Genomic DNA, 16,882 nt, shown 5'->3' with positions numbered 1-16,882 from the left:
ATATCTTTAAAATCAGAAATATCCTGTCTCAGAGTGATGCTCAAAAACTCGTTCATGCATTTATTACTTGTAGTCGGGAATATTGTAATTCATTATTATCAGGATGTTCTTTTTTGTATTGGGACAAAGGCAGGATGCGATGGCTGCTGTTATATCTATGTGTGGATCCACATGCCCAGCTCCCAAATGGTACCCAAATACTCTAGGTCCCTCCATCCAACCACACACTTTCGGGACTGTGACCACCCACTTCACATGCTCCACCGAGGTATCAATATTAATGACAACATCATCCAGGTAGCAAACAGCATATGCAGTGTGAGGACACAGCTATCGCTACAGGAGGTGCTGAAAAATGGCCGAGGCTTCAAACAAGCATAACAGAAGTATGACGAATGGTACGAACCATACATAGTAGAGAAGAACGTTTTTGTCTTTGGACTCTGCAGACTAAGGAATCTGCCAGTAGGCATTAGTTAAATCCTGCTTTATAAAAACAAGCAGTGCTTATTCAGTCAGGTCAAGCATCAAACCATGAGACCTTCACTTTGTGACAATCATCACAGAACCGTATAAAACCCTGCGCTCACTTCTTAATTACCTGGAAGCACCTTAAAGTCAACCGGCCCCTCTCAACAGCTGGGACAAATCATATGGCAACCAGATAAGCATAGGAGACCGAACACTGAGGAGCAAATCCTCATTTCATCCTATAACAATAGCATTTTCACCATTTCAGCCACTTCCTTTTGCACAATTTGTCTCTTGTGCTCAGGCAACCTGTAGGGCCATGAACACACTTTCACACCAGGATGCGTTTCAAATTGGTGCTGCATGAGAGTCTTGCAGATGGTCGGGGGAATGAACACATCTGCAAACTACTTTTGCAATGCAGGAACATCTGCTTTATTGGAATGTGTGAGATGTTAATCACAATGCATCTTAAACACTGTGTGAAAACTTCATGCACACATCTTGTTTTTAAGAAAAATCAAACATCTTTTCCTTAAATTCATTTCAGGGTTTTTAATGAGCTGCATGAACCGTGCCGAGAACAGCCAAGTCTCCTCCTCTGATAAACCTCCACATGTACCACTAAAAACGCTTAAATTAGTTTGAATCTGAAATCATGGCTCAAACTACTTGTTCTGAGACCATTTCTTTATTTTTCACATCAAACCGTTTAATAAGATAAACTTTACACAGAGTTCATCAAATATAACTAACGCTTTAACATTATCAGGATTTCATAATACAAACTTCAGATCAACAGGAAAACAACCACAGAACATGTGGATCAAAATGAATTCATTAAAAAACAATGTGGACAAACAAAGGATACAGTAAATACACTAAAGTGAAAGGAGGAGCCAAAAATAGATGTTTAATAGGATTTGAATTAACTAAAAGTAGTCACCTGTGATCTTTAAAATGGTCCTGATGTGTGTTGCTGTTTTTAACTTTTAACAGTTCTTTGCTGCCACTGTGAATATTGTGTTCCTTCCCTAATTGAATTAAGGTTACACAGCCTCACTGTTCCATCTTCTGGTTAAAAAAAAAAAAAAATGGTATTACATGGAAGTACAGCCCAAAACCAGTTCAGCTGGTGGACAGATTTAGTTCATTTTGGAAGTTTTAAGAGCAACTGCTGTGTAATAATTTGCAGTTTTGGGAGAAAAAGGATTTAAGAGAAGATTTTACCACAGCAAAATATTAAATATGAATGAAGAATTGAAATTTAACTGAGGTGAAAAATGCAACGAATACATAAAAAAACAAGTTAATTTTGGAAAAGCTAAAAAAGTTCAAATAAAAGAAATGATTTACATATCCATATGTGATTTTTGATAGAATACCAGTTTGGTTTTAAAAAAAGAGAAAGAAAAGACATTCCTATAACTTTAATAATACAGTAACAAGTACAACTACTAAAAACTACTGTGTCCTAAGGGAACAAAGATTAAAATGTAACAGAAAACATTTTAGAGAATTAAAATCCCTCAAAGGAAAAAACATAAACTTGATATGCATATCTATACATGCAACTTCCTAAATGTAACATTCAGGATTATTCACTGCAGGTCCTGAAATCAGAGCTACCTCATCAGATCCAAGTGTGACATCAGCTGACACTCTTTACAGGAGATTCAATCTGAACTCTGTGGAGCCTGATCTCAAGGTTTTTAAGTCTGACCCTGAAACCAGAAGAGGATCTTTCTCTCTCTTCAGATTCATTGTGATCCAGTGATTTCAGTCCTGCATGATCAGGCTGATGTTTGCACAGAGCAGATAATGAAGTGAATGTTTTTTGCACATTGGTAACAGTGAAACAGTTTATTTACAGTGTGGGATCGTTTGTGTTCGGAGTATGGACTGAGATTCCTGAAGCTCTTGTCACACTGGTCACAGCTGAAGTTCACTTCCATGTGTGTACGTTCATGTTTGTTACGATAACCTGATTGTGAGAAGCTTTTGTCACAGTGTCTGTACTTGTATGGTGTCTCTTCTGTGTGGAATCATTTATGCTTTTTCTTTAAGCTCACATGCAGTGGTGAAGGATGACCCACACTGGTTACAGATGTGCTTTTTGACCCCACTGTGGAAGAGTTCATGTATTTTTAATGTACTTGGTGTGTGGAAGCCTCTCCCACATTCTTTGCAGTAGTTCATTTTGTCTCCAGTGTGTCTACGTTGATGTGGTTTTAGGTCCCGTTGATGATTGGAAGTTTTTTCACAAAGGTCACAGAGAAACTCTTTCCCACCCCCACAGTGACAACAGGGTTGAGAACTGGATCCATCTGTGTTGCTCTGCTTTTTTTATTTTTATCCTGAATGTTGCCTGAAACAAAGAGCATCTCTGCCAACGTCCAATTACATTTTACTGTTTACATTATAACACTCAGATTACTAGGCGAAAACGACTCCATAAGTTTACTGATGAGACTTGTTCAAAACAATCAGGTTAAAAATACAGGATAAAAAGATAAATACATACCTCACATTAACTGCACTTGTAGAGTTACTTTCTTGTGTGGATCTGTTGGTGTTTATTAAGCTTATGTGGAGATTTAAAAGTCTTCTCACACAGGTCACATTTGTAAGGTCTCTCCTCAGTGTGGCTAAACATGTGTTGTTTTAACTGTGCATCTGTTGTAAACAGTTTTCCACACTGATCACAGCAGTAAACATCATTTCCAGTGTGAATCCGTAGGTGAATATTTCGGTAGCGTTTTTCACGGAAACTTTTTCCACAAAAGTTGCAGCTGTACGCCTTAATTCCAGAGTGGGTAACTAGATGCCTCTGTAAGTGTTGACTTTGAGCAAAAGCTTTACCACACAAGTCACAGTAGTGTGCTTTAACTCCACTGTGAATGAGCTGGTGTTTTTTTAAACCTCCAGACTCGGTAAAAGATTTTCCACACAAGTCACAGGTGTAAGGTTTAACTCCACTGTGGATGAGTTGGTGTTTGTTTAAGCTTCCAGACTGGGTAAAAGACTTTCCACACAACTCACAGCTGTAAGGTTTAAATCCACTGTGGATGAGTTGGTGTCTTTTTAAGTCTCCACCCCGGGTAAAATACTTCCCACACTCATCACAACTGTACGGTTTAACTCCACTGTGGATGAGTTGGTGTGTTTTTAAATGTCCAGTCCGGGTAAAATCCTTCCCACACTCATCACAGCTGTAAGTTTTAACTCCACTGTGGATGAGTTGGTGTTTTTTTAAGGCTCCAGACTCGGTAAAAGACTTTCCACACAACTCACAGCTGTAAGGTTTAACTCCACTGTGGATGAGTCGGTGTCTTTGTAAGCCTACAGCCTGGGTAAAAGACTTTCCACACAACTCACAGCTGTAAGGTTTAAATCCACTGTGGAGGAATTGGTGTGTTTTTAAGCTTTCAGCCCGGGTAAAAGACTTTCCACACAAGTCACAGCTGTAAGGTTTAACTCCACTGTGGAGGAATTGGTGTGTTTTTAAGCTTTCAGCCCGGGTAAAATACTTCCCACACTCATCACAGCTGTACGGTTTAACTCCACTGTGGATGAGTTGGTGTTTTTTTAAGGCTCCAGACTCGGTAAAAGATTTTCCACACAACTCACAGCTGTAAGGTTTAACTCCACTGTGGATGAGTCGGTGTCTTTGTAAGCCTACAGCCTGGGTAAAAGACTTTCCACACAACTCACAGCTGTAAGGTTTAAATCCACTGTGGAGGAATTGGTGTGTTTTTAAGCTTTCAGCCCGGGTAAAAGACTTTCCACACTCATCACAGCTGAAGGTTTTCTCTCCCTTTCTTCTGTGAGGTTTGTCGGCCTCCTGAGAGCGCTGACTTCTCGCTCCATGTTGGTCCTGCAGTGACAGAGATACAAACAGAGACAGTGAGTGAAATGCAGTCATGGAACAAACTGAAACTCCCTCTATTAGTGGAATGAAACATGTCAACAAACACATTGTAGGTGTGTTACCATCAGTTTCTGTTGATAGTATCACATTTCAATGATGTGCTACAATGACAGTCGTAATGAAAATACATATTGAAGAAATATTGATAAGTGGAGAAGATATTTTACTCATAAAAAAAATGTGAGTTCAATTTTTGATAGTTTTTTTTTAATGTGTGTCGATAAAAAATTATGTTTGTATCTTCTTGTAACCTCTGAGTTTTTTGGTTGTGAATTTAGATTCCGTGTATATGGAGGAGCCCGGGATGGAAAAGATAATGCTGCTGTTAACATGTTGTTAAAAACCAACCAGCTGAGTACACAGTTTCAATAACAGTGTAACAGTGACATTTTTCTCACCTTTTGTGTTGAAGTCATTGTTTCCTCTGTAGTGGCTGAGCTGAGTCCAAATGGCTGAAATTGTTCCTTTGTTGCTCCACCAGACTCTTCTCCTGTTACTCAGCTGTGACACAAAAAGTATATGCATTTTATTCCTGATAAAAAAAGCAGAGCAAATAAACATGACTAAACTCCTCAGTAGGGCTGTGCGATATGACCAAAATCTCATATCCCGATATTAAGACATCTATCGTCGATATAACGATATAAATTACAAAAATGTAACATTTCCTGTAAATTCTGTGAATCTCGGGCAGCTCGACTTGCGTGAAGTGTTTCCAGCTGGGCGTCGCGTACCTGGAGTCGAGTGTTTTAACCGATGCATGAAACGATACATTTTTAGACATAAGTTGTAATGGCCGCCGTTTTCTTTGTGAGTATTTATTACACAGCGTGCTGCGGAGAAAAGCCTGTTCTAACGTTTGAGTCTAAGGTTTATTTTTTAGCACCTGAGGGCTCTTTTTTGCTTCTCATCCGTTAATACTCTGCATCTTTCACGTGATTCAGTTTATTTTGAAAAGTCTCAACAGGATCTTGAGCTTTATTGTGAAAGGTTTATGTGGAAAATAAACAAGCGGACACACCGTGCTTTTACCGTCGTTGTTGCTAACGAACAGGCATAAAAACAAGCGCTTGTCCGTCCGTAGTGTGGTTATATTAAATATGAGAGAAAGAGAGAACTTTAGGAAATTAATATAGCCACTACAGTGACCATCAAAATTATGAAAAATATTGCCGTAAACAGTTTGTTTTGCGACACCACGAAACAAACGATAGCGTAAAATGAAACGATAGACGTTTTTATATCGTCATCCGATATATATCGTTATATCGAACAGCCCTACTCCTCAGTGACAACAATAGGGACTAGTAAAGCACTATACAAATACAGGCCATTTACCATTTTTAGGATTATTTTTCTACTTTTTATTTACATTTTAATGTGACTGACTGTCATGTCAACTGATGTCAACATTTTTTTTTCATAGGCAATTCTGTACTTGAAAACTGAAAAGAATGGAAAAACAAGTAAGAAGACCATTACAGTAGTCTAAACATGAAGAAATAAAAGCATGACAACTGATCTCAAGTCAAGCCTTTGACACCATTTGTCTGAGTTTTGAAATATTCCTTAAAAGATAAAAACAGTTCTGGACCAGCTGCATAGAATGCTGCTCAAGCGACATCGAGCTGTCAAATATGACACAGAGGTTTCTAAAGCACGATTTTGCAGTGTCTAAAAAGCTGAGATGGTGCGTAATTTCTGGAATCAAATGGTCAGGAGCAACAGTTAGAGTTGCTGTTTTATCAGAGTTTAACTGGAGGAAGTTGTCGTTTGACCATTGCTTAATTTCTGTCAGGCAATTACTTAAACTAGACAGTGTATAAAACTCTGAGACTTTAAAAGACTTTAAAAGAATAACTGATTGTCATGGACATAGAGATGATAGGAGATATCATTGTGGTGCCAAATAATTTGGCCTAAAAAGAGTAAAAAGAGAATTGGACCCAAGACAGATCCCTGAGGTACCCCACAAGATAGAACTCCTGATATAGACATCACTTGATTCAGACGAACAGCAAAAGTCATTTCAGATAAATATGACATGAACCATCTTAAAACAACACGAGTAATCCCAAATAAGTCCTTAAGCCTGTTTACTATAATACTAGTGATGGGTCCAGCAACACTGACGCACCGACGCTTGTATCAAGCTCACAGAGTGAAGCCTGTATCGGTGCGTGCGTCGCTTTAAGAAAAAGTCATGTGATCGATCCAGCTGCTGTATTGCTCATTGCCAACGTGCCAAACTGTGTTTAAAAGGTACCGCATCCGCATCTGTTAACTGAATGAGTCGCCACCAAAAAACACACAATTACTCTCGCAAAGATAAAAAAAATACATATCTCTCTACAACAAATAGAAATACACATCCCTCCGTTACAAAATGGAGCCCGAAAGAAAAAGAAATGTTTCTGCTGTGTGGGATCATTTTGATCTTTTAACTTCAAATAAGGTAATAGTTTGCCTGTCTTTGTTTCAGTGTAATCTATCAGAACAGGAAAAACACCAATGTGACTTGCAGTGTAAATTATTTATTTCATTTTATGCAGGCTAAATGTTGCATCTGTTCTGTTGAGCTTTCTTACACAAACAAAAGCACCTCCTCAGTGTTTAGGCATTACAGAGCCAAACATGAAAATGAGGAGACGAACACACCGAGAATGAACACAGGTCGGCCTATATTGACACTGAACAGCTTTATCATCATTTTCTTTTTCATTAATATGCGTTTTATTATTTTGAAATCAAGTATCTAGGAAGATTGTTCTGGACCAGGCAGTCCTGAATTTTATTATAAACGACTGCCAATCCCTTAGTATTGTGGAGAGTGTCAGAGAGAAACATTCCAAGATCAGAGGATCCTTTAACGTACTGGGGGAATAGGAAGACATCTTATCAGAACCTTTTCCACCTGGCTTTACAGTTTTTGTGTACCCCAACTTCATCTGTGCCTGTGAGTTTTACAAATCTGAGGAAATGGTGTCAAAAAACCCCAATAAACTAAATGCAAAAACATTGGATAAACTTATTTTTCTGAATAGAAATCTATAATAAACTCTGAGTCAATTACATTTAAATCGGTAATATTACATTCACAATACTTTCATTTTAATTTTCACTTAATGTCTTTCACAATATATTTTTAATATGTCTACAATATTTGCAATGTAAAAGATATAAAATGATTCCATGGAAAGTGCAATACCTTACAGTGTATACAAGTATGACTAGGTCATTGAATCAGTGTCTGTTGTGAGTCTCAAGTAAGTTGCCTGCAATGATATTTAAGGTCCAGCAGGTGTCATTATGGAGCAAAACAGCAACACTGTGTCGACACAGTATCGATACAGGATAAGGCCTCATCTACCCATCACTACATAATACTGTATTCACGATCTGCATGGCAGATCGTCTGGAGGAGGAGGATTTGGACCCAAACGCAAGCACGGACTATAGTGTAGCTCAGTAGCGGTTTTAGATACGGGCGACACGGGCGGTTGCCCGGGGCGGCATCGTGGTGGGGGGCTGCATCACGGGCATCGGCAAAAAAAAAAAAAATTGCTCGTACTCATGCTCGCTGCTGAAGTCAAAGTAAACTTTGTCATCTCCGCTACATACAGTACAGTATATAGAGAGACGAGACGACGAGGCTCCAGTTACAGCAGTGCAAGTAAACAAACAAACAAACAAATAAACAAACAATAAATATAAGAAGAGTAAGAAAATAAATATACACTTTAGGACTCGGGGTAAAGGGATCAATAACAATTTAAAATGTATATTTTATATTTTGTTGATTTAAAGTCTCACACACAACCCGTTTTTAAAGTTTAAAAAAGAAAAAGAAGAGGAGTGTAGCGACTTCCACAGTCGGGACTGAGCCTGCCTATTTGCCTGACGCTGTGTCAACTTTACGCAATAATGCGAGAGGTGGAATTGCTTGCTTGTTTATTAAAACTCTGGAGAACCCATGGGGTCAAATGTTTCCCTAGAAAACCCATGGGGTCGGCTCTGACCCCATGGGTTCTCCAGGGTTAAAGTGCTTGAAAAGTTTACAGAGCAATGTGATCGGCTCATGATTCAAACTCTTAAAACATCACAGGCTCTAATGCAACAAGGGAAACTCGCTGTGCTGCGGTCAACAAAAACTACGGCTACCCAGCCCTGCTCTCTGTCAAAATCAAACCAGTGAATGACAGACTGACAACGCCCTCTTAATGTCACCGCTACCGCCCACGTGACTCCCGTTACACATCACCATAGCAACCAAACAAATGAAAACCCAGTGATCATTAAAATTCAATACATTTAATTATGGCTCCTACAAGAAGAAACGAGCAAAAGATACAGGTAAGCAGATGTGTCATTGGATAATGGCAGGTCGTGTATCCTAAAACATTAAGAATCAGAATACTTTCTTAATCCCTAAGGAAATTATGTGGGTTACAGTTCCTCCAAGAAGAAATGGTAAAAATAGTAACAGTAACAGACTAAACTCCAAACAATATATACAATAATATAATATTAATTAGTCAGTGTCAATTGTTGATTTGTCCTGTTCTCATTGTATGACGAATTATGATGTCTGTTTAGTAGCCGTTTGCATACAATGCACTCTCTCTCTCTTCATGTGTGTGTGTGTGTGTGTGTGTGTGTGTGTGCGTGGGGGGCGTCAGAGGGGGTGTTCGCCCAGGGCACCAAACAGGCTAGGACCGCTACTGGTGTAGCTGTAAGAAAATTTATTAACAACGAAAGGAAAAATCAAAATCAAAACGGAGCATTGCAGGGAACTATGCTAACGAAAACGTAAACTGGGAACAGCTCAAAATAGCAATGAAATGAACAAAAACCTGCAATGAGAAACTTGAAACACGAAAACCTGAGACGCAAAACCTTGGAACATGGAGAAACCACACGGCAGAAATACAGGGGCAGACACGCAGACAAACTAGAATAGAATAGAATAGAATAGAATAGATAGCTTTTTATTGTCACTGTTACAAGAACAGTGAAAGGCATTTTGGCATCTCTCCATGTGTGTGGAGTACACAATAGCGTAAGTATTTACACAATGACAGACAAATTTACATTTACACAAGAAAGATATGTACAAGTTATACATACACCTGCAAACATACACGCACATACATACATATATGTATATATACATATTTGCATCCGTACATGCATACACACACATATTTCCACATACACGCTTACATGTATATACATACACATACATGCCATCTAACTAGCAGGTGCATTGAGAGGTGCAGTGTGATCAGTGATATTGCACATTGAGTGTGTGGGGGGGATGATATTGCACATTGAGTGGGGGGGGGTGCTGTTGGAACTATACTAAATAATGTTATAATAAATACAGTTTAAAGAGGTAAGGGTGTTGATTGCATTGAAGTATAAACAGAAATACGATTTATAAGTAAGGTGTAATGTCCATGAGTGGCAGTGCAGTTATCCTCCAATCAGGGCAGGGTGGAGGTAGGGCATGTTTGACAGCCTGTGGGTAAAAACTTCTGTTGAGTCTGTTTGTCTTCGACCTGATGGACCTGTGGCGTTTACCAGAGCGAAGGGGGGGAAAAGTGAGTGTCCAGGGTGTGAGGGGTCTTTGATGATGATGCTGGCTTTCTGCTGAAGTCTGCCAGTATAGATGTCTCTGAGGGGAGTTAGTGAAGTGCCGATTGCCCGCTCTGCTGCCCTCACCACCCGCTGCAGTTTCCTCTTGTCCTCCGCAGTGCAGCAGTTGAACCAGAGCGTGCAGCAGTAAGTCAGAAGGCTCTCAATGGTGGAGCGGTAGAAGTTTACTAGCAGTCTTTGGGGTAATTGGGCCTGACGTAGTTTCCTGAGGAAGTACAGCCTTTGTTGTGCGTTCCCTACCTGGTGGGAGATGTTTGTGGACCAGGTAAGGTTGGCCGTAACTAACACAGCAACTAACACAGTGAAACGCAAGGCTTAAATACACAGAGGAATAATGAGGGAATGAGACACAGAAGGGGAACGCGGCTGCGAGGAATGAGACCAAACGAGACAGGAAGAGCAAAGCTAGAAAACACAAACATCAGACATGAAAATGAACCTTCAAAGTAAAACAGGAAACAAGAAACAAAAATGCAGACTTGGAAACACGGACTTTACACGGGGAGAATAAAGCTAAACTAAACACGAGACACAACCTAAGAACTAATTCCTCACCAAGAATATCTGAAACAGATCTATGAAAACAATAAACAAGGCTCCAGAGAACCAAATGATAATTCAAAAATAAACCAAAAAATAAGAACTTAAAGTGCTGGGTTGAACCGACCCAGAACCATGACAACTGTATATATCCTACATATAACAATATCAAAAGCAGAGCTGAGATCTAATAGAACCAGAAGTGTGTATTCTCCAGAGTCTACTGCCATCAGGATGTCACTAGATACTTTAAATAAAGACTTTTCTGTCAAGTGCAATTTGCGAAATCCAGACTGGCAAATGGCTATAACATAATTTTTCTCCAAGAAATAGTTCAGTTGTTCTACTACAGTTTTTTCCAAAATCTTTTATACAAAGAGCAATTTGGATATTGGCCTGTAACTGTTAGGAAGAGATGGATCCAGATGAGGTTTCTTTAATATTGGCTCAACAACAGCTTGTTCAAAGAAGCTGGGAACTGAACCGTTGCGAAGAGAAATAGTTATCATTTCCACAATACAATAGAGTAAAACACACTAATGAAAAAATAGTCAGGAAGAACATCAAGGGGGCTTGAAGTTGGTTTCATATGACCAAGCAAAGCACTGATGTCCTGTATTGTAACTGGAGTAAAGGAGGTGAGAAAATTGTAAGCTTGATACTGAGAAGATGATGGAGAGATATTTGAGCTGGTGGGAGTGACCTTATTTATAATTAGGGATGGGTATCGTTTAGATTTTATCCGATACCAGTACTTTTGAAACGGTGCCGGTGCTTAAACAGTGCTCAAACCAGTGCTTAAAGAATGGAGAACACAAAATTGGTCCAAAAACCTCTCATGTTTAGCTGTTTTTTTGTAAAAAGATAACAATGTTAGCCTTTTCTTCGGCTATAGGGGATTTATGGCATCACTCTTGGCTGGAAGCAGTGCTTAATTAATGGAAAAAAACATCATCTTTGTCTAAAAACCTCTCATGTTTAACTGTTTTCCACTTTTTCTTTGGTCATTTTAGCCTTCTTGGCCACGGTGAAGGGAGTATCTGCCATGAAACAACAAGACAGCCGCATGTAACTACGACGGTGTTTGCTAGTTAATGTGGTTAGTAGTGGTGCTACGGATCAAAAATCTCAAGGTTCGGATCGGATCACGGTTTTAAGTCATGGATCGGATCAATTTTCGGATCAACAAATATAGAAAAAAAGACAAAAATTTGACTCGCCATTTACTTATTTAAGTATTTTTTCCCTATTAAAAAACATTTAACTGAAGACTCATTCGACGCACTTATATAAAAACAAATTAAGGTGCAATATGGACATTACGGACCATGCTGGGCATCCTCTGAATCCTCTACACACGGCCATAAACAACCAGAGGAGTCTGTTCAGTGACAGGTTGCTTCTCCCAAAGTCAAGGACCAGCAGACTTAAAAAGTCCTTTTTCCCACACGCCATCAAACTGTTTAACTCCTCGCTGGAGGGGAAATGGGGACAGAGGAGGGGGGAACAAGTAGGTGTAGTGCCTTTTCACTGTGCAAGTTTTTGTTAATATCCAACGGGGTAATAGACTCACAATACTTGAAATGTGCCGTTCCCTTGTATTCTTATTCCTATTTATTCTATTTATCCCTTTTGTATTCTTTGTATTTATATATGTGTAAATATGGTATATTTCTGCTCACATTCTGCAACTTCTGTTGGTGCTGTGCTACTGGAAACTGAATTTCCCGGAGGAACCCACCCGAGGGATAAATAAATTTTCATCTAATCTAATGTAATCTATAGGGCAGTAGAGGGCTTTGTATCTACCACTCCGCTGTGATATAACGAGCAGTCACGGTCACGTGGCTTTCCGTAGCCCTGGAGGTCCACCCATTTGCCTGGGACAGTTCAGCCATAACTTTAAACTTCTCCTGCCCTTACATGCTTGGAACGATCTTGTCACACTGAAGTGGACGCACAACGAGACATCATAGCGTGGCTCAAGCACGTTCATCACAGTTTAAACCACTTGTTTTGCACAACGGAATATGGCCTCCCGTCTGCAGCTAAACACCCCATTAGCTTTTGTAATAGCTTTAGCCCAGTCGGATTGGGCAGCAAAAGTGCTGCTTAAGTGCCACAAACTCCTCTGCTCCGCCACTTGGACCACTAGCGCTGGCCATAACTACCGCTTGACAGACTGACCACGGGCACCATGCACATACTTTTTTTTTCTTTTTTGAATCTTTGGATCACATGCGTACCGAACCGTGGAGTGGGATTGGTTTGGGTTTCGGATCAACCGTGATCCGTTTCACCTCTAGTGGTTAGCCTACTCAACGTAAATTACACGCGAACACCATTAAGCTACTCACGCAGAGAAGAACGGCTGTTGCTGCCATCATCATCCGTCATCATTTCTGCTACACTGGCAGGGATAGGGGCCAGGACTCTCCTCTTCGGGTTCTTGGGGGATGTTGCTAACCCCGGGTCTGATAGCAGGCACCACACCCACAGTAGATGTGCTCGGTGTGAGGTCTTGCAGCAAGCTATCAAATACGGCGCATTTCTCGGCTTTAAAAAAAAACACTATACGTCGCCAGGTGTTTCATCGGATTTGAGGTGTTACCTCCTTTGCACAGTATCACAGTATCAGCTTAAAGCACTTGTTGCAGGCTGCTGAGTTTGCATATTTTGCTGTAAAGTACAGCCAGACTTTTGAGCGCTTCGCCTTGGGCATTTTTTATTTTTAATCGGTAGCTCTGCTCCAAAAGAATATACCTGGGCCCGCCTACTTGTCATACACTAGAATCCAAAGTGTATGACAGTTCAGGAAAAAAAAACACCGAAATAAAACACCGAAATATGCGCTGCTTTTCGGTCTGGTTACTACCGTTTATGTCAGAACTGGTGCCATTCCGGTACCCATCCCTAGCCCTAATCGGTGGTGACTTGTGTGGACTTGGTACAGCTAAATATCCCAGAATGCATTTCATCCAAAACTCAAACGCAGCAATGGTGGACGAGCAGGGCTAAAAACTTTTAAATATTACTGTTTCTGGGTCACAAAATAAACTTTTAAGTTATTTTCAAGCGAGAATGTAGCTGTGTAAGCTTCAAATATCTGCTCAATTTATCAAGATATCATATACAGGTCCATCTCAAAAAAGTAGCATATTGTGATAAAGTTCATTATTTCCTGTAATGTGCTGATAAACATTAGACTTTCATATATTTTAGATTCATTACACACAATTGAAGTAGTTCCAGCCTTTCATTGTTTTAATATTGATGATTTTGGCATACATAACTCATGAAAACCCAAAATTCCTATCTCAAAAAATTAGCATATCATAAAAAGGTTCTCTAAACGAGCTATTAACCTAACCATCTGAATCAACGAATTAACTCTAAACACCTGCAAAAGATTCCTGAGGCTTTTAAAAACTCCCAGCCTGGTTCATTACTCAAAACCGCAATCATGGGTAAGACTGCCGATCTGACTGCTGTCCAGAAGGCCATCATTGACACCTTCAAGCAAGAGGGTAAGACACAGAAAGAAATTTCTGAACGAATAGGCTGTTCCCAGAGTACTGTATCAAGGCACCTCAGTTGGAAGTCTGTGGAAAGGAAAAAGTGTGGCAGAAAACACTGCACAACGAGAAGAGGTGACCGGATCCTGAGGAAGATTGTGGAGAAGAACCGATTCCAGACCTTGGGGGACCTGCGGAAGAAGTGGACCGAGTCTGGAGTAGAAACATCCAGAGCCACTGTGTACAGGCGTGTGCAGGAAATGGTCTACAGGTGCCGCATTCCCCAGATCAAGCCACTTTTGAACCAGAAACAGCGGCAGAAGCGCCTGACCTGGGCTACAGAGAAGCAGCACTGGACTGTTGCTCAGTGGTCCAAAGTACTTTTTTCAGATGAAAGCAACTTTTGCATGTCATTCGGAAATCAAGGTGCCAGAGTCTGGAGGAAGACTGGGGAGAGGGAAATGCCAAAATGCCTGAAGTCCAGTGTCAAGTACCCACAGTCAGTGATGGTCTGGGGTGCCATGTCAGAGCCGGTGTTGGTCCACTGTGTTTTATCAAGCGCCGGGTCAATGCAGCTAGCTATCAGGAGATTTTGGAGCACTTCATGCTTCCATCTGCTGAAAAGCTTTATGGAGATGAAGATTTCATTTTTCAGCACAACCTGGCACCTGCTCACAGTGCCAAAACCACTGGTAAATGGTTTACTGAACATGGTATTACTGTGCTCAATTGGCCTGCCAACTCTCCTGACCTGAACCCCATAGAGAATCTGTGGGATATTGTGAAGAGAAAGTTGAGAGACGCAAGACCCAACACTCTGGATGAGCTTAAGGCCGCTATCGAAGCATCCTGGGCCTCCATAACACCTCAGCAGTGCCACAGGCTGATTGCCTCCATGCCACGCCGCACTGAAGCAGTCATTTCTGCAAAAGGATTCCCGACCAAGTATTGAGTGCATAACTGAACATAAATATTTGAAGGTTGACTTTTTTTGTATTAAAAACACTTTTCTTTTATTGGTCGGATGAAATATGCTAATTTTTTGAGATAGGAATTTGGGGTTTTCATGAGTTATATATGCCAAAATCATCAATATTAAAACAATGAAAGGCTTGGACTACTTCAGTTGTGTGTAATGAGTTTAAAATATATGAAAGTCTAATGTTTATCAGTACATTACAGGAAATAATGAACTCATACAGCAGACAGCAAGGTCGGGGATCACTAGAGCCGACGAGAACACCGGACTCCCGGCACATCGTTTTCAACCCGCAGTCTTTTCCGCTACTCAGGTTAATCAAACCCCAAACCCCAGCAGCTGTCTATTGTATTGAGTGTCCACTAAAATAAAAATATAAGCGTTCTAACATCTCACCTGCTTGTTTTTATTAAGACATACATGTACACAGTGTTGGGAAGGTTACTTTTAAAATGTATTCCATTACAGAATACTGAATACATGCCCCAAAATGTATTCTGTAACGTATTCCGTTACGTTACTCAATGAGAGTAACGTATTCTGAATACTTTGGATTACTTAATATATTATTATGCTGTTTACAACTACGTGAATGTACTATTGCTGTGATTATTACTGTTACTGAAGGTCCGCGGCTCCGAACAGTAGTAAAGGGACCTCGGGCTAATACGGTGGGTTCCGTGTCGGGCTGGTAGCCGAAAAATAGCTTTACTTTGTTGTCTGGGTCAACTTTGCTTGCCAGAGACAGAGAGAGGCGTTGAAAGGCTGCTCCAACGGAACTTATTTTTTCCGGAGGAAAACACGAACACAGTGTACAGTTGAGTCTTAATAGCTTACTTACAAATGGGCTCGTCAGGCACTCTTCTTGGCTGCAGTGGTTATTATTATATTTACATGCTTCCAGCTCCCGTTTTTGCTCCGTGACAGCTCGGACTTTTCCTTTCTCTCCCTCCCTCGCTCACAGACACATAACGTGTACGGTAGTCCATTCTCCCTGCAGCACGGACTACACTGCCCATGAGGCTACATTCTTTAGGGCCATGCCTGTAGCATTCTGTCTATTAGCTTAGCACAACAACAACAACAAAAAAGCGCTCTCTCACCCAGGAAACACAGAGAGAGAGAGAGCGTCACCCTGTAACCATGGCAACCGTAACGCTGCCGCCTGGAACAACAGAACACAGCTGTCAAACAAACCCAAACAATCCTGACCCGCGACAACATGAAACAGGAAAGTACCGCCGTGTAATCCATTTATTTCAACAAAGTAACTGTATTCTGAATACCACCTTTTTAAACGGTAACTGTAACGGAATACAGTTACTCATATTTTGTATTCTAAATACGTAACGGCGGTACATGTATTCCGTTACTCCCCAACACTGCATGTACACTATTTTTATTAATAGAGATTTCGCTACTGAGGTTAAACATGATAAATAACTTCTACATGTTAATGTTTGGTTTATGTCAGTGTTTTATTTGTTCCCGAGTAAATCAGTTTGGCTGTGATTAAAGTTAAGCTTCATAACATATTACTCAGTTAAATTAAGAGGGGACGGCAGTAAAAACTCCGGACCTGTGACATCATCAATCGGGTGTCCGTGCTCGCGTTCTCGGCAAGTCCGTACTCCCGTGCAGTCTCGGCAAGAACGCGAGTACGTTCTTGCGAGAAAGGGCCCTAATTTTGCTAATTTTGAAATAACACACCACGTTTTGACGTTGCGCAACTGAGTCATGTGACTGCACAGCAACAAATCACTGCAGAGCCCGGAAGAGGAGGCGGAG

General features: G+C 40.5%; 1 protein-coding gene across 1 annotated transcript; it reads right to left on the bottom strand.

Moving 5' to 3' along the window:
* Positions 1–3,265: 3,265 nt before the first annotated feature.
* LOC120434344 (zinc finger protein 431-like) lies at positions 3,266–5,797 on the bottom strand (the record flags this gene model as incomplete). The annotated part of the gene is made up of 2 exons (XM_039602219.1): positions 5,792–5,797; positions 3,266–4,156 (listed from the first exon to the last, which is right to left on the bottom strand). Coding segments are annotated over exons 1-2 (897 nt in total), but the record flags the coding sequence as incomplete, so codon positions are not given.
* Positions 5,798–16,882: the final 11,085 nt, after the last annotated feature.

This window comes from Oreochromis aureus, linkage group 3 (genome assembly GCF_013358895.1).
Source record: "Oreochromis aureus strain Israel breed Guangdong linkage group 3, ZZ_aureus, whole genome shotgun sequence".
Classification (NCBI taxonomy): domain Eukaryota; kingdom Metazoa; phylum Chordata; class Actinopteri; order Cichliformes; family Cichlidae; genus Oreochromis; species Oreochromis aureus.
Note: the sequence above shows the minus strand (reverse complement) of the source record. Positions and strands in the feature narration are given on the sequence as shown.